We start from the raw sequence: 17,744 nt of genomic DNA, 5'->3' as shown, positions 1-17,744 counted from the left end.
CAACGGTTCTGTGTTTTCTTTAAGCAAGCCAAGTTATAATCTGTTGTTTCTCTCTTGCATTTCATTAGGTGCTAGTCATAGTTGATGCAGGATGTTAAACAATATAAGAACAACTCTACTGAGTCAGACAAAAAGTCCATATAGCTCAGTATCCTACCTCTAACAGTGGCTATAAGCAGATACTAAGGAAAGAATGAGAGAATAAAGCATGCATTCAGTGATATTTCCCTCAAATTTTTCCCTATCTTGCAAATTCCTGACCAGAGGAATGTTTTGTAATCAGTCATTTTTTTCTTCCATTAATTTGTCCAGTCCCTCAGCATGAGGATTCCTCAGCTTACCCTATTCCTGTATCAAGAATCCCATTCATTTCAACATTATATGTTATCCCCACAGATTTTAATCTTCAAAGATAAAATATGATGCATTAAAAATGTTACAAACCATCAATTCTTCTGTTTTCACAGATTCACAGAGGTGTACAGCTGGAAGCCACCTCAGAAGGTCCCCAAAGCCCCATCAGTTATGCCTGAGCTGCTATTGACAAGCGTTCTTCACAATTTCCAGTGTGGACATTTCACATCTCTTTTCAGGTATCCTATCTTCAACTATTCTTAACTATTAAATATTCTACAGTTGGAAGGACTCATTTTCCTCCCCACAAAGTCTCAATTAAATCTCTTTGCCTCTAATTCAAGCCTATTATTTCTTGGCTTAAACCCAACCCAACCAAGGATAGCTCATGTTTATCTATTTATGTTTTTGTTTTGAAATAGTTTTAAAAGTGTTGTTGCGTCTTCTCCAGCTTTTCCAATTGTTCCACTTATATTTCAGTCATATGTGAATTTAAGCATAGTTGTTGCAGTCCTCTGGATACTACTCGAGTTGGGCCACAATTTTCTTTAAATAAAGCACTTCAAGCTACACATCATCTTCAGGTAATGCTTTACCAGTGATAAAGTAGGATGGGTTTTCACATCTTCCATACAAGCTGCCATCCCAACAGGGCAGCCTTTTTCATCACATTATAGTCCTGTGGACTCATCTTCGGCTTGTGATCTTCTATAACCCCAGATCCTTTTCTGCAGATGTGCTACCTAGCTATTACTTCCTATCACAACATGTCCTAGCTTTGTAGAGCATTATTTGTCAAGATTATTTTTAATTCTAATCCTTTTTTGTCAATGTTTGCAGCTCTACCCAGTTTACCACCATATGCAAGCTTTATAAAGCTTATTCTTTCTTCTGACATGTGGTTCATTAACAAATATACTGAACAGTGCTAGACCCAAACAATTCTTGCAGAACTCCTCACAGCACATCTCTTTGGTCCAACAGGGAACTGTTGGTAGTTCGTCGGTAAGGACTGTTTTTGAAGCAGTTGTCCTCTACAATACTTCCACTTACATCAGGTTTCTTAGTAGACACGAGAATGTCTTGTGAGATGGCGTGAAAATCTTACTTAAAAGTTTGATAGCTACTGCTAATATCCCCCTGTTTCCAAGGCCCATTATCCTATTACAGCAACAAATGTGATTGCATTGACATGATTTGTTCTCGATAAATCCATGGAGGCTATTACTTATCACCTTATAGTACTCTAGCTGCTTACAAATAGGATTATAGCTTTATTTTGTATTTTAATATGCACAAAATCTGAATGAAAGCTTTAATAAATTGAAGCATCATTAATTTTGAAAATTTATTATTAATACAACTGCTCACCTAAGGACTGTTACGTGTTACATGTCATAGCTGTTGTCCTCTTACAATTCCTACACAAATTTTCTAAATACAGTGAGCCTTGTTGAAGTCCTCAGTGCCCCCTTTTCCGCCTTCCATTGCAAACACTATCAACAAATGATTGCAACACATCCAGTAGGTATGGGAATGAGGAAATTGCACCTAGCTGTGCCACTTCTACCAGCCTAGGATTTGATAATGTGCACCTCAAGGCAAGTGTATTAGCAGTGGCTGGGTCTAGGAGATGGAAGCATGACCAAACTGTTTTCTGAAACCACATTCCTCTTGATGACGTTTCCTTCTTCACTAGGAGTTTATTAGTTTTGTCTGACTTCTCAGTTATAGCTGATTGTCTTGCTAAATTGCTAGATATGTGGAAAGTAAAATTTCTCCCTTTAAAACACAAATATCTAAGGCTAAGTAATGTTAAATGTAGCTGCTGGTTAACATTTCTTAGTTATTGCCCTTGTTTCTCGCAGCATGGTCTCTCCTAGAACCCAGCACACAGACTCTGGTCATCTGCTGGGGATGCTCAGTCAGAGTAAGAGCATGAAGTTAATGGAATGGTTGCACTACTAGCTTCAAGCATCCACCCTAACCACCTACCCAAACCTGGCTTCCTCAGTAGTCAACAAAAGACTCCTCTTGGGGGGCTTTATGGTATCCAAGTCAGACTTAAAATCTCAGTGTCTTTCTGTAGGGTTGGCCTGTAACTTCATCTGGCAGAATCAGGTGCCTCAGCTGAACCATATACACATTTCAACACCCTGAGCCTGTTTTAATATGGGTAACACACCATTTCTTGTACTTGTCTGCTTGCTTCAACTACAAGAGCTTTCTGTTGTCTGAATCCATTTGAGAAGGAGAGGGAGAAAGCAATCTAATAGTTTTCTTCTTTCATGAGGCACAAAGAAAATTATACATTAGAATTAATATTTGCATGTACATAGGTTGTGGGTTGTTCACCAAATAGGCTGGACACAAGGGTTTAAATTTTCACTGACTGCCACTTGCATAAATTGAGACGGAGTCCCTGAAATGAATGACACTTATTGTAAAGCCGGTGTCAGATGGAATTCTGGCTCAATATATCCAGATATCAGCATTATGTCAGACCACATTGTAGTCTCTGGTTAATACTGCTAAATTGTAGGAATCTGTTTGAGTTCTTTATTTTACTATTTTATTAGTGAATAAGCTTATACTACTCGCATCTTGAAAATCTTCTGTTGGACTTTTCTGTAGTTAACAGGAACCAAAGCTGGGAAGGTTTATAGGCTGTAGTTTAACACTGAAGATCTTGGGGTTTGATGGCAGCTTGGATTAGGATAACTGAATGACAAGGTATTCTACAGCTTAAAGATTTCAGAAATGCCAGATTCAGGTTGTGCCCAATGCCGCTCTGGCTCAGCTTGTCTGCATCCTGGCAGACTCATCTTACTAGGCAGGAATGCAAACCAAATCCAGCGGGCTGTAAAGGTGAGCCTGCCTGGCTCCAGTTGTATGTGCTCAGGGAGCATGTATAGTATTATCCACCGGAGCACTCTACCTTGTTGTGTTTTGCCTCTGATTCCCAGGAGGAGTATGAGAATGCAGAAAGGGTGTCATTTTATCTTGGGAGTAGTTACCAACTTTGCAAGCAGAACATATATGTACTTTGTTTTTCTCTAGGAGTACAATGCACTGGTATCATTTGAAAAGTTGAAATCACAGCTGAGATCTAAAAGTTTTGAAATGTTGAGATCAATATTTCCTTGTAGGCTTCACATGACATCATTCTGTGTCCATGTTATGATAAAGCCTTCTAATTATACAAATATGTTCTTCCCCTGCTTCTAGTGCATAAAAGCTCTTGTATTTTCCTTTAAAAAAAACCCACTTAAATATTTTCTGCAAGAATAAAGGCTGTTATAATTGATGTTGTTACAGTAGTTTTTAAAATGTCATAATTATGCTAAATAATTTGTTAAGTGTGGCGTATTATATTTGCAACTAACTGGTTGGGTTTTGGACAAAAATAATTCTTGGACGCTGTTCCCTCTTCATTTGCTGCTGTAGTTGCATAGGGGTGAATTCCCAGCTTGCAGGAAAAGAAAGGGAGGATGCTCTGGAATGACACTCGAGAGGCGTGAGGTGTATCCCTGGTTGTGCTGTGGTTCCTGTGTGATGTTGCAGTTCCTCTAGCTCTTTGCAGGTCGTCATGACACTTCTCTCTCCTCTTCCAGACTTTTAAGATTGTGATTTGCAGGACTGTCAAGTACTTTTAATGGTAGCTGAATCAGTGGGAACTCTATTCTGAATATGTTAGGTGCTATAGCCTGGGGAACCACCCCGAACAGCACCAGATTCTAGATGTATCAAACCAGGCCCCAGATTAATGGATACTTTTGATCTGAGTCTGCGTAAATGGCACATTTTTAAAAGGTTATGATGAGAAAATTTGGATTTTCATAGCAACTGCAAAACGTATACTGGTCAGCAAAACTGCAAGACTTTAATGGACATGTGCTGAAGTCCTTCAGAGACAGGATCACCTGCATTATGAACATGAAAGCTATTTTTCATTTAGCCATCTCTTCAAAACTATTACTGAAACATAAGGAAAAGAAATTACTTGAAAGCAGGAAATCTGGCACAGTTAATACAGATCACAGCCAGAGCTTCCCAACACTATAAATAACCAAAATTGGCTTAGAATGTGAATCGTTTGAATAATGAACAGTGCTACCAGCTCGTGGAGGATAAAAGCAATTAACATGTAAAATAAACATCTGTAGGTAGCTGAGAAAATCTTATCCATGGAGGACACCCAACCTCAGTAGCTTTAAACTCTCTCCTTCCATCTATAAATTATTTACTTTTTCAGGGTTGGAGAAGGCTCATTATTGTTCTGTCACTTGTCACTTCTACTGATGAGAAATTTATTGCTCAGATGCTGAAGGCTCCTTTAACTGGGGAACTGACTACTGTGTTCCTCAGATAGACCTGAACTGCTTAGGGAATGCTCTTCATAGTTTCTTCTTCATGTAGATTTTTTGGTGATCAGTAGCAAGGGTGTCCTTGATAACTGGGCTGCTGTGCAACATGGCCTTTGAGAACGCTGCCTCATTTGGTTTGCAAGAACATACGTTAATGCCTTTACAGAGGCTGTGTGCGAGACTGTCTTCAATTCCAACAAGTGGACCTAACAAATCAGAAGGGTTAAAAAACCGCATGTCGATAGCTATGAAAATGACTTAATATTCTGAATTTTCATTTAGAGTCTCTGCACTAATTATTCCTTTGGCAGCAGTAACCAGTAAAAATATTGTCCCTCTTCTAAAGATACAGAAAAGGAAAGACAAAGCTTTTGAAATGTCAATTAAAAATTAGGTTTTGATTTTAGTATCTTTATGCCCCTTATCTGAAGAGGTTTTTTTACTAAATAAACATGAACTCCGTTCAGCAACTTCATAAAGACTGTTTTGTTCTAAAGGAGAAAAAGCAGTTAGCTGAGAAGAAACAGATACGTGGCTGCTGCTTCATATGTAAGAGGCATACAGATGAAAGGCAGGCAACGTAGCTCCTCTCTCTGGCATAGGCTTGTGCTTTACAGCTTCGCTGCTAAAAAATGTCAGGCCCCAACACTGATCAACCTGGCAAGCCTGTACCAGCATCAAACTGTCCTTGCTTTTAGCTCCTGCCACCATGTCAACTCAACAGCAGCGAACGATGCCGGCCTGGCTGGCTAAAGCAGATGGATCACATGGCTGACAGTATAAGAGACAGGGAAAAGTGTGACTTCATACTGCTGCTCAAAAAGAAAACTGCACAGAGCACAGAGTTGTCTTACACAAGTATGAGGAAACCCCATTTGTGAAGAGGGAAGTGGGGCTTCATACATTTTTGGAAGAGGAAAGGTGCCCTGTTAGCTACGTGAAATCTCTGAGCTGGATTTTTGTTTTCACTGGCAAACAGTTTAAGAGAAAAGGATCTGACATTAGGAGTAGAGCCCTGGCAAGGCCATTAGCGAAGGGGAGGGAGTCAAAGTGGAAATACAGAGAGGTAGTAAAGCCCAGCAAGCCATTGCTTCTTATGAATACAATGAATCTTCAGAATTTAATAAAATATAGCGGTACTTTTCTGTGTACTGGAACACTGGTACTTCCAGCCCCACGGGGTACACTAGCCATGAAAAGGGTAACATTACCCATTTGTATGGTGGTAATGTCTGTAATTAGTGGCAGTAGTGAGAGCTCCTTCCAAAGACATCTTAGCCCACAAGGTAATCATAAGCTCATTACTGGCAATCACCACATCACTGCATGGAGGTTTACCTTTGCTCGAGTCATGCTTCCCCCTTAGGGAGTTTGGGCCTTCCGGAGTTTCTGGTCCCAGAGAAGACATACAATAATTAGACATTATTCCTTGCAAATCACAGTATTGCTGAGGTTGGAAGGGACCTCTTGAGATGATCTAGTCCAACTCCCTTGTACAAGCAGGGTGGCTCAGGACTCTGTCCAGTTGGATTTGAGTATGTCCATGGATACTCCACAACCTCTCCAGGCAACTTCCAGTGTTTGGCAACCTTCACAGTAAAAGAACTATTACAATGCGTTTGCATGAAATTTCATGGTTTTTAATTTGCGCCCATACCTGTAATACCAAACTGAGTGGAGATTTGAGGCTGTTAACTATTTACCTTGATTTTCAAATTCTAGTAAAACCTGATTCTTTTCTAAGGCACGCTTGGCCCATTAGGAATGAGCTTTTAATCTTTTTGCCACTATAAAGAGAACAAAGTCTTGAACCGAAGAGAGGATGGACACTATCAGATCTGCACTACCTAATAAGCAATACTTCAGCTTCTCCAACTGTTAATGTCATCAGTCTGGTGAAAAAAGGTAGTGCTGGTGTCTCATGTTTACAGTAAAAGCTGCCGGTTTGTTCTCAAACGTGTTCAGTGTCATGGTGCTGCATTAGCTGTAATTGTTAAGATTTGGTCCAGTCAGTTTGATGTAATTTAAGTAAAAGCTTATTCTGTGCAAGTAATTTTATGCATGACCCTTTAAGCCCAGCTGTGACATAACTACTCTAGCTTTCACTGTGTTCACTTGTCAACTCAGAAACTGGCCTGGCCATTCCTTGCTTTACAGGGGGCAAATTTACTGGTGCCGCAGTTACTTAGTGATTATGTAAACAAAGATTAGGCCTAAATAATGTACTTGTGGGCTAAAAAACATTTTTAGGATGAAGTAAGAGTAGCCACTTGAGAGCAGATAAGCAATGCTCTAATGCTACTTCAGGAGTTACTAAGCTTTTTTCCTTGAAATGGAAAATTTGAGGAAAGATCAACCCTACAACACAAGGCACGTACATGAATACCAATTATTTAGATTCAAGTTTGGGAACATCTCTTTCAGTACTGGTTTAGCATGATTCATTATACCAAAAAAAGTTCTTGAGAATGTTTTTGTGGACATAGTAATAAGGTGTAAAGCTCAAATTTATGAAATAGTGTAAAATGCATACCTAAGAACAACTGTAGTAGTCATCTATGGTCTTTTTTGCACTGAATTGTCTGAGAACAGGTGAGCCAAATGCATCAATATTCTGATTAATCCTATTTAAAACTTCAGCTTTAACCCAACTGTCATCACAGCTTTCAATGAGGTATATGTGAGGCTAAACATTCCAGACCCAGGAAATCCTGAGGATTGTATTTTCTATTTTGCAACTGGAGGGAGCACATTAACGCAGGGCAAGACAGAAGCGTTCACAGAAAAGCAGTAAAGAATGGGAAGCAAACTGGAAGTACAAGATAGTTCGGTTTCTTTTTGTTTTGGTTTATTTGGTTCTTCTGGAAACAGCAAACCTTGTTTCTCCTCATGTACTGTAGGCAATTAATTGCTAGCTTTGTTTTGTACTGGCAGGACCAATGCTGGTTAAAAGATCTATTTCAGGCTGCATTTGTTTCTCCAGGCCTTCAGAGTCAGCATCAAGGTAAGAGAGGTTTCAAAGTTTTGGCCTTTATTTGGCTTTGCCTATAGGCAATATGAAACGATAATTTTCACACACATCGTTGAGTCTTAAAATATCTCTGATGGCATCTCAACTTTTTGCTATGTTTAACATTAAAGTTTAGTCCAGACTAAGTGGTTCTTAGACTTATTTTTCACCCTCTGTAAAACTCAGATTTCTCTTTTTTTACTTCCTTCTCAACTCATTTCTTTTGGAAAAGTGTCACAAATTTTCCAGTGTCCTAAGCACCTGATCTGATGTTTAGATATGTATAAGATCAAGCCTTATCTGCAAGTAAAAAAATTATAATTCAAACATGACATGCTTATTTTTGTCCACATCATCATAAAATTACATTGCTATCATTCTAGCTAAACAATTATAAGCTGCCTCTGAACAATGTAAAAGAATTTCCTTTCTCGGTAGGTTTTTATGTACTTCTTCATTCACTTCCTTTGAAAACAAACAAACAAAACCATTGGAAGGAAAAGGATTACATCTCATAGGATTCAATATTGACACTTACTCCAAACACTGTTTTGGAGTTCATATAAGATCTTAGTTCATAGAAGTTCATAGCAAGATCTTTTTTAGAAGACGTTCCTTCCCATAATGCAGTAAAAACAACAACAACAAAATACAAATAAGGAAAATATGTGGTATGAAGGAAACAACGGCTTTGTAGTTCAGCGTCTATCTTGAATCAGCAGCCCTTCAGGAGGGCTCCATAAACATATGCTGGGTCTGCTGTAGTATCTCTTTGACTAGACACACTAGAAGCCCGTACACAAATAAATACACGTTATCGTAAGTCAGGAACAAGTGCTCACTCCAAGTTTTTATTAAAATTGAACACAGGGAAGTATTCGAACATACTTCTGGTTGAGACTCTACACAGCTAACATGTTTTTAGGATCATCTGGTTTTACAGTATTCCAGAATCTCAGTTAACCCTTTTGAGTGTACATTCACAGGAACATGAAAGTGAGCAAGCACCTCATTATTCAGCCAACAACCACTACATCATCACCAAGAAACTGGTAAGTTGGAACCTCAAGGTTATAGGGAGCGGGACCTTTCCTGATTCTGCCAGATGCATCATAATGGGACCCATGGCAAGGGCAGTAATAACCACCAAAATCTCCAGAGTTAGCAATGGGTACACACCCAAGATGAGTGCAGACACCTACTAATATGACCCATTCTGGTTTCTTTACTCTGTCTAAGTCATGCTGCGGATCCCTCAGTTTAGACAAATCAACTTCAGCTTCCTGATTAATCTCTGCCTGGGTTCTGTGACGCACAAAAAGGGGCTTCCCTCTCCACTTGAAAGCCATGTTCTTGCCTTCTGGAATGTCAGATAACTTGATCTCAATCTTTGACAACGCTAGCACATCAGCAGAGGCACTCAGGCTGGAAATAAACTGGGTGACAACATTCTTAGCAGTATATGCAGTTGCTACACATGTTGTTGCAGTCACCAGGTAGGAAAACCCTTTTCTAGCTTCACTGCTGCCTTGAGAAGATGTGGTGGCATCTAGCACATCTTGACGACGATAGGCAGAGAAGTCAGGTACCACGACATCATTATGGATGCAACGAACACTGGCAGGTGCTGCAAGAAAAAGAATATGACATGACAACACTTTCAGGTAAAAAATATTATGATGTATTTTAAGTTATACTTTTTTTAATTGCATTTTTGGAATAACGGGTAAAAGTTATTCCAAAGTCTGGGTAGGATTCCGCTAATTATGCATTTCAACTTTAAGTTGTGAGAAAATGGTTTCCAGAAGGTATTTTTAGTAGATGAACAGGTGATTTGTGAAACCGTTTTACCGATTCTTTGAAAATTACGTGAAGCCTGATAAGGGCGCAAAAAAATCTGTGAGAAGTTCGGGGTTTAAAGTAAACTGTTTTTTCAGAAGATTTCAAGGAAAAACTTCTGCAGGATACCATGACTAGCTAAGGCAAGACAGACCTGTTTTCCATTCAAATGTTTCCCTGAAAAAAACTGCTATGAAGAAATTTGATTTAGAAACGTTTGCACATCTGTAGCTTAACACTTTTGTGCTTTCCTTTGACTTAACCTCTATGCCTTTAATAATCTTAAGTGTGTGGTTAAGCATTTTTGAGATTAAAAATGCAGTATCAGGCATCCCCCTTTATATTAAGCTGTTGTCAAAGCTAACTGCCCCAGTAAATAATTTTTAAACCTGCAGTCCCCTATTTGCCAGGCTCACTTCATAGAAGGATTTAGGGATAAAGCTAATAACTATTCAATTCCCAAGCTTTTCAAGTGGGAACCCCATGTCAAACCTGTGTACTCAACTAACAAGATGTGATGGCTACTAAGAGGCCTTCCATTTCTCCAGCAAAAGAAATCTGCTTCCCTCAATGACAATCTATAAGCCAAAGAAAAGAACACACCAAAGACAGAATATATTACTTGCCAAAGTGCAACCTCTGTTATTTGAAAAAGAACTAGTCTTTTTTTTCTAGCAGATGGCACAAAGTTAACAGAAGTTAATAAAACCCATTCTCTCAAAGTACTTAAAATAATTTTCATGGATTTATATGCAATATAATGGGGAAAACATTTACATTTATTTACAAGTAACTCAGCATAGAGAAGGTATTTGCTGTAGGATTTTAATTGCAGAGAAATTAAACTGAAATGCAAAATTCTGAGGGAGTAAACCATGCTAATTTATTTCAGTATCAAAACTTAAAATATTTCACATTTAGTAACAAGCAATATGATTAATTTCTAAAAATTTGTTACATTCAGTGAAAAGCGTGCTTGATGTTAATTAAAACTAGAATAAGACCAGATGTCAGCTACATTAGTTATAGATTTGTAGAATTTTCACCTGAACATATCCTTTACAGTTGAGGGTCAGGTGAAGTATGTAGTTCTAATCACTACAGAGCATCTTCCACAAGGCACTGCCATCTCCAAGACTTATATGAACATCCTATGTAACAGTATGAACCGAACTGTTGCTACATGCCCAGCATCAGCGGAGCAGGGCAGGAGTTCTCCACGAAATGCAAATCAGCCTGTTTCATGGAGAACCACTGCCCTTTGGCTGGAAGTCAGGTTCTGCAAGAACGACTTGGGGGTAACTTTTCCTGGCTGATGCTTTTCTGAACACTACATGAACTGGGGAGAAATACAGGAATTCCAAATAAGGAAACAGTGATGGTTTTGACAGAGTGAATTCACTGTTAGAGCTGTTTTTCTGCAACAGTAGAACACACCGTGTGTTCTCACTGCACATCTCTGCTTTGATGCCCCTCAATTAAATACCTTATAGAACTAAACAGAATTTTCCTGCATCTTCCTAACTGCAAAATAAATATCCACCCGCGAGTCATCAAAAGGAAGCAGGCTTTCAAATGCCCTTAACTCTATAGTCATAAATGCGCGTTACCGTAACGATGACACCTTGCAATCAAATACTTAAAAAAAAAAAAAAAAAAAAAAAAGAAAAAGAAAAAAAAGGCAAAAGCCAGAACCTCTCAACTAACTCACGACTCTGCTTCCCCCAGCCTGCCAGGCGAGACCTCGAGCTCGGAGGACACCGTCGCCAGCCGCTGCGGTGAGCCCCCTGTTCTCCCCGCCGGGCACAGGCCGAGCGGCGACCGAGGAGCGCCGACGGAGGCGGCAGCGCTGCCGGCTCGCTGCCCGAGCTCGTGCGGTGTCCCGGCGCCTGCCGCCTCAGCCCCCGGCCCGGCTCCCGCCCGCTCAGCCCCGAGCGGCTCCCCAGGGCCCGGCCCGCGGCGTCCCGACCCCCGGCCCGCACCGTTGAGGCTGGCGCTGGCGACGAGGCCCCCCGGGCCGACCGGCCGCTCATCGACTCCCGGCAGAGCAGAGGCCGCTTCAGGTCCAGCGGCACCTTCTCGGCCCGACGCGCCACCGCCGGCGCCAGCGGCTTCAGCGGGCCGGGCACGGCGTGCGCCGCGGCCGACAGGTAGGGCGCGAAGGGCCCGGAGCGGGCGGCCACGGACAACATGGCGGTGGCGGCGGCTGCTGGGCCGGTCACCGCTGCGACCTTCCCGGCGGCGGGGGACTGCGCACGCGCGGCGACGTCACGCCTGCACGCTGTCGCACGGCTGGTGGCGTCACGGCAGCGCCGTTGCGTGAGAGCGTCATACGTCACGGCGCCAGGGTGTGGCGCAGCTCCTGCCTGCCCTTCCCTGTGACGGTGTTGCAGCCCTGAGGGGGAGGTGGTGCTGCGGCGCTGGATTTCCCGTTCCCGGGGAGCGTCTCGGTGCTGCTGTGACGGCACCTGCCCGGCGGGGGAGAGGGAGCCTTGCGAAGATAAGGGCTGCGGGAGCTCCCCGGCTGGAGCAGCCCTTGAGCCGCGGGGCTGGGAGTGGGGAAACCACCTTAATAAAGTGCTGTGTTTGTTTAATAAAGTGCTGTGCTCGCGGAGGGGTCGGATGTGGACGGCGAGGGGGCTCAGGAGGAATGGTCGGGAACGCCCCGGTCCAGTGACGCAAAATGGGATCGTGAAGTTGTGGGGTTAACGTCAGGCTGGATCTGGTGGAGTTTGTGGAAGGGGGGATACGGCGTGTAGGTGACGCAATGGGTGTCATGGGTTGTGATGCGTAACAAGTCTGGTGTGGTTTTGATGTGGTGAGGCTGGCAGGCAAGCAGAGACAGACACTTTTCTTTTACTGAGATAGTATTGTCTATCTTTTCGTCAGGAACTGTAAGAATTAATTCCTTGCTCTGTTCTTAACCTTTCATCTTCCAAACATTTTTTTTAATCTCAAGGTACCTTTTTTTTTCCTCCAAAAGCGTGGCTACCTTACTTACTTCAGCGATTAGACCTCGAGGGTGAAGAGTACTTTCAGTAACTGCGTACAACGTCAAGCACTAAAGGGTCTTGATCTTTGCGGAGTTTTAGGCATTATCAGGAAACAAGTTCTGTATCGGATTAGCCCAAATACATGACAGTTACTTTCTTTTCAGAAGCTACTGTCTGAAAATATCTCTGTGTCCCAGGTATGAGTTTCATCTCGTGCTCTCTGTAAGAGTTCCTGGGTCCAAATCTCCGGCTTCCTCTCTAGTACAGTTAGAGTAACTTAGGGGTGGCGATGGGGCTTATCCCACCCGCGCCTGTCTCCTGCCAGGTCTGGGACTGGCTGGGGAAGTCTGTAGCTGTCTTGTTAGTGCTGTTAACTGCAGAGTCAGTGTTGGGTTTGGTACTCCGGGAAGGTCTGTTCACGTGAAGTGCTTTGGTTATTGATTTTCCTCTTCTTGGCATTATCTCATTTCACACAAAACAGTTAAGCACTGTTACAAACATACTTTTTTTCTCTCTCACTGTAATTCTTTATTTTGTTGAGGTATTTCTGTTTAATATTTTGAAAGGACAGTAAGTGTATTGAAGTCCCATCCTAGAATACCTCTGATGGTACTTGCGAGCAAATTTAAGTTATTGAACTTTCGAACATTTCAAAGAAGGGTTCAGGAAACACTGCAGGGACACGTGAGTGGTCCTGTGCCTTTTCTGCAGGACACATTCATTTAAACAAAGCAGTGTGATCCCAAAACACCTTGGAGAGGTTAACATGTTCTCTTCCCTTGTTATTATATGATTTGGAGGTGTGTAAATACTATTCAGAAACATTACTTGAAAGAAAACTATGCCGCTTCTGGGATAACACGTGCCCTTTATCATTTCTCTTATTCCTTGTGCAGTGTGTCATTTTTGCCCCTTTTTATTTCTTTGTTTCTTTTTTCTTAGTTTATTTATTTCTTTGTCTTTTCGTAGTCCTGCTGGATCAGTTGCAAAGTGGGAAAAAACTTAAATTTTTTCAGCTTGTCATAGGCAATTGGTGAGTGATATGTTTTATATCAAGTTTGAAAAATGCAAAGCATGTTTTACAATACGTTTATAACCACATTTCTGTGGGCAGCCTCCAACTGCCACAGCTTCAGTGTTTTTGCATTGCTCATCAGCACGTTCAGTCTGGAGCTCAGACTGCTGGGGACGTCAAATAGTTCACCAGAAACTCTTTCTCATCATCAGTGATTAGGAGAGTGAAGGAACACAGCAGCTGTAATTATTGCCAAAAATGTCTTTCTTCCATTCTCAGTCACAAACACAGGCAGAGATGCAAGCACTTGAGTCCAATTTCGATCTGCGCTCAGATCAGTTTCATTCAGCTGTGTGAATGGTATGGGAGGCTTGCATACTGTTGTACCTTTGGATCTGTGTGGTTAGTGTAAAAAAAACCCCACCCTCGCCCCTCCCCTCCTACATACCTTAAATGCTTTTCCATTAAGGGAAGAAATTTCAGTACTTTTTGGGTATCTTTGAAGTGTTTTGATTATTTATGAAGAACATACAAAGTTGCTTTCCTGAAGATAGAATGGATTGTTTTCCAAAAGTTCCTGCTGTATTCTTGAGCAGCAGAAAGCTAAATAAAAAGTTCTGTTTCTAGAATTATTTTTTTTCTGGCCATGCACGCTGCTTGTCCCTGTGTGGACACAGGCAAATCAAAGTATTTAAAAATACTAATACTAAAGAAAATATTTTGGTAGATTTAAATATTTCTTTTGTTAAGAATACTCTATATCTGGTCTGATAGATAGCAATAGATTTGGCTTGACCTGCCAGGGTAGTCCTAAAATGGTTGATGGTATTACTTTGTGGAGCTTCTCAAAGGGAAATAAAATTGTTTTTTCGTTTTTAAAAGTACATCTTACAAGATGATATGCTAGCAGCGTGCAAGAAAGAAATATAGATTCATTTGTATGTTTGGTTTCTTTAATTAGATAATATGTGTGATTTCACCCTTTTGACTGCACTGAAAAATAATCTGAAACAAAACAATGCTGCTGTCGGCTCCTTCTGCCGTGCAACAAGCAGCAAATGACATCCTCCAGGCAAATTAAAACCAAATCCACTCCCAAGGGCTATTCTGGAGGTGGTAGTTCAGTTCCTAAAATGAATCTTGGCAGATACAGGCCATTCACACTGAGGAAGGGTAGTGCTTTTAAGAGACAAGAAAGCAGAATGCTATAGTAGTCTTTCCTCCCTTTGCAACGGAAGCTGTTGGCTGCCTCCACAGAGCTACAGCCTTGACATACAGACAGGCTTCTGGTCGGGCAGCGGCACTGTAAAACAGAACGAGTGTCTCGGGCTCTTGTTGGAAGCGCCAGCCCAGCTCTCTAACGCAGTCCTTCCTCTGGGCAAGGTTCCAGTTCTCTGTAGTAACCACTCAATTTGGGATGCTATCCTCACCCAAAACTTGTTTGGGTTAATTGCAAGGATAAGAGGACAATAGATATATCACACAGATGAATCCCGGATGAAAGGACAGATCCATTCTTCCACTAACAACTAGAGTGAATAAATAAATATCTGTGAGGTTTTTGTTTTGGTTTGGTTTTTTTTCAAATTTATTTTACTTTATAGCATCAGTCTCATGCTTGACTTGTCACAGCTTCCAGAGGTAAGATTTAGTTCGATACTAGGTGGGTACGCTAGTAGGTGCATACCTGCTCCAGTCAAGCCTTTTAACTAGTTCAGGCTTCTAAAATTTTCCCAAAATGCGGGATAAACTTGATGCAGAGGTATGTTCTGAAGACATTTGAGCTAAACCGTTTTCTTGAAATCTAACCACAATTTCTCAGCTAGTCAACCTAGTCCATTCATGCAAGGCTGTTGAAGCTTTAGTGTTTCATACTGGTTGTATAAGGAGCTATTGTTTTGAAATTCAGCTGTTGCTAATGGTGTTACTACTAAATTACTTTATGATAGTGCATTAAAAAAAACTGTCTCTGGGGAGTGGTAGTTTAGGGACTGGCCTTATTAAGATTTATTTAAGGGTTTGACTTTTTCATGTAAGTAATTCACTGAATCTCTTTAACTGTTGTCTGAAATGTACTGAAATAGGGTAGTTCTAATTAAGTGGGATGGATCATTCCAGTTGCAGTAGTATTGATCTATAATTTATTTCTTTCCCAGCAAGTTTGTGATATCTAAGCCTGGGTAGATAATGATTTACCCAACTCAGCGCACTGTACTGTTGGTAACTGTAGTTAGTAGTGATGTAGTAATTGTAGGACACCATAATAATGTTCTAGAGGAAAGGTAATTTGTAGAAACTACTGGGGCTATGAATCAATGTAGGGGTGGAAATAAACAGTATTCAAGCAGGGGGAGAGAAAACTAGGAAGACCTATTTTAACAGCACAAGTTTTACAAACTTTATTTCATTTAAAAGGAAAAGAGCTACAGAAACATGATCTTATTTTCTATTCTTTAACAGATTACAAAATTATGGTCATGGTAAAGATCTGATCAGAACCAATTAAGTTCTAACAGGACAAGAGGAGTTTCTACTAGGGCCATCAAATATTGGTATGCTGTAGATATTTGGTGTTTCACCATGAGGCTGAGGATCTGAGCTAGTATTTGTAGAAGGGTTTGTTACCAGTTGTGGGTTTGGGGGATTTTTTGTTGTTATTGTTTTGTGGGGTTTTTTTAAGGAGTCTGAGTTTTGACAGTGATGTACGTTTCGAATTTGCTAACCCAGCTCAGCTGTTTCGGGTGGGGCAGACGTGGCCTCATCCCAAATGATACATTTTTCTGACTGGATGCTATTCCCAGAGATGTTTGGCAAAATGTGCTTGCTACTTCTAGAGACTTTTGACAAAATGAGATAGCCGTCATTTTTTTGGAAAACATGGCTGTAAATTTTTTAAAGACATAAGACTGATTTTAAATTACAGTGTGGTCAGAAGATGATTAAAACATGAAAATATTTCAGCAAAAAAAGGCACCACATTCTGTTATCAGAGTCTGAAAAAGAGTAATTTTAATTTTAAAATGACTAAGCATATTCCAGTGTGTAGGTGTTTCTTTGAGAACTGCTGTTAGGCTTGTGTTCCCGAGCATCAATACTGAGCACGTGTTTTCCAGCCAAATCTGAAAGTTAAATGCCAACATAGTATTGTGTAAACCATCTAAACAGACCTCTGCGATTGCTTTTGTGCATTCACAAGAGTGTTAGCCTCATGGAAAATTTATACTCCTTAATGTTCCTGTCATTTTAAATTAAGTTAAAAGTTCATTTGCATTAATACAAAAGCTAAAAGATGTCAGGGTTGCAGTATTATGAAATAGTTGCAGCATATTGTTATAATGCTTTTGGGCATGTGCAGTGGTGCTTCAGTGCCTTTCTTTACATAGTATTTTATTCTTGTGTTTATGTTTTCTTCAGATGTTAACTGCAGAACTTGGCTGGCTTTTTGCTAAAATGTTGGTCACCCCGGGTAATTTGATCTTACCAGAAAGTTATCTTTCTTTGAGTTCTTTGCCATCTTGCGTTATTTTTATGCTCTGAAAAGTCAGTGCTACTAAACTTGAGACTTTAGGGTTTGCATTTGCTTTTTGGTTTTCCATTGGTGAGCATTTTGTTTCTCCCTGAATAAGATTATTCAAAAAACAAACCACTGAACTTCACTTGTGGAGCGTTGTTAGTAAAGCAGGTATGCCCTGCTTCATCATGCTGGAAGGTGAGGTTTTTCAGGCTGTGCTGTAGAGGATGACCGAGAACAAGTGCCATGTGGCCCAGGTGATTTCCCCCCCCTGCCACTAGTCATGTTGCATGATCTCACGTCTATAAGATGGGAGAGTGCAGATGATGTAACACAGTCCAGCTCTATGCAGGAGCAGGTTGCTCAGAGAGGTTGTGGAGTCTCCATCTGTGGAGATACTCAAAACCCAACTGGACGCAGTCCTGGACAGTCTGCCCTTGCTGACCCTGCTTGAGCCAGGGGGTTTGGACTAGATGATCTCAAAATGTCCCCTCCAACTGAATTGACTCTGTGACTCTGTAACATTCAGACTTTCATATTAGTGTGTTTATTAACGAGCCAGGGAAAGCTGCTTGTATAGAAGTGTTTAGGCATTCTTGTGAAATACAGTCCAAACGTTGCTGCCGTGACCTGTAGAGTGGGCGTGATGGCAGCA

The 17,744-nt window shown here is 41.0% G+C and overlaps 1 protein-coding gene and 1 long non-coding RNA gene across 4 annotated transcripts in view; one reads left to right on the top strand and one right to left on the bottom strand.

Annotated features, from left to right (window-relative positions):
* The first annotated feature begins 473 nt into the window (after nucleotides 1-473).
* LOC127021048 (uncharacterized) overlaps nucleotides 474-17,744 on the top strand; it is an 86,351-nt gene continuing 69,080 nt past the window's right edge. For all 3 annotated transcript variants that reach the window (XR_007767154.1, XR_007767155.1, XR_007767153.1), the window contains exon 1: nucleotides 474-593. This is a non-coding gene — a long non-coding RNA (uncharacterized LOC127021048). The remainder of the gene's footprint in view (nucleotides 594-17,744) is intronic.
* LOC127021047 (cytochrome b-c1 complex subunit Rieske, mitochondrial) lies at nucleotides 8,552-11,765 on the bottom strand. Its single transcript, XM_050903965.1, is given in 3 exon segments — nucleotides 8,552-9,358; nucleotides 11,553-11,582; nucleotides 11,585-11,765. Coding segments are annotated over 3 exon segments (819 nt in total). The 5' UTR covers nucleotides 11,763-11,765; the 3' UTR covers nucleotides 8,552-8,747.

The sequence above is a fragment of the Gymnogyps californianus genome, chromosome 12 (assembly GCF_018139145.2).
Source record: "Gymnogyps californianus isolate 813 chromosome 12, ASM1813914v2, whole genome shotgun sequence".
NCBI lineage: Eukaryota > Metazoa > Chordata > Aves > Accipitriformes > Cathartidae > Gymnogyps > Gymnogyps californianus.
This window is presented reverse-complemented; position numbering and strand designations above follow the sequence as displayed.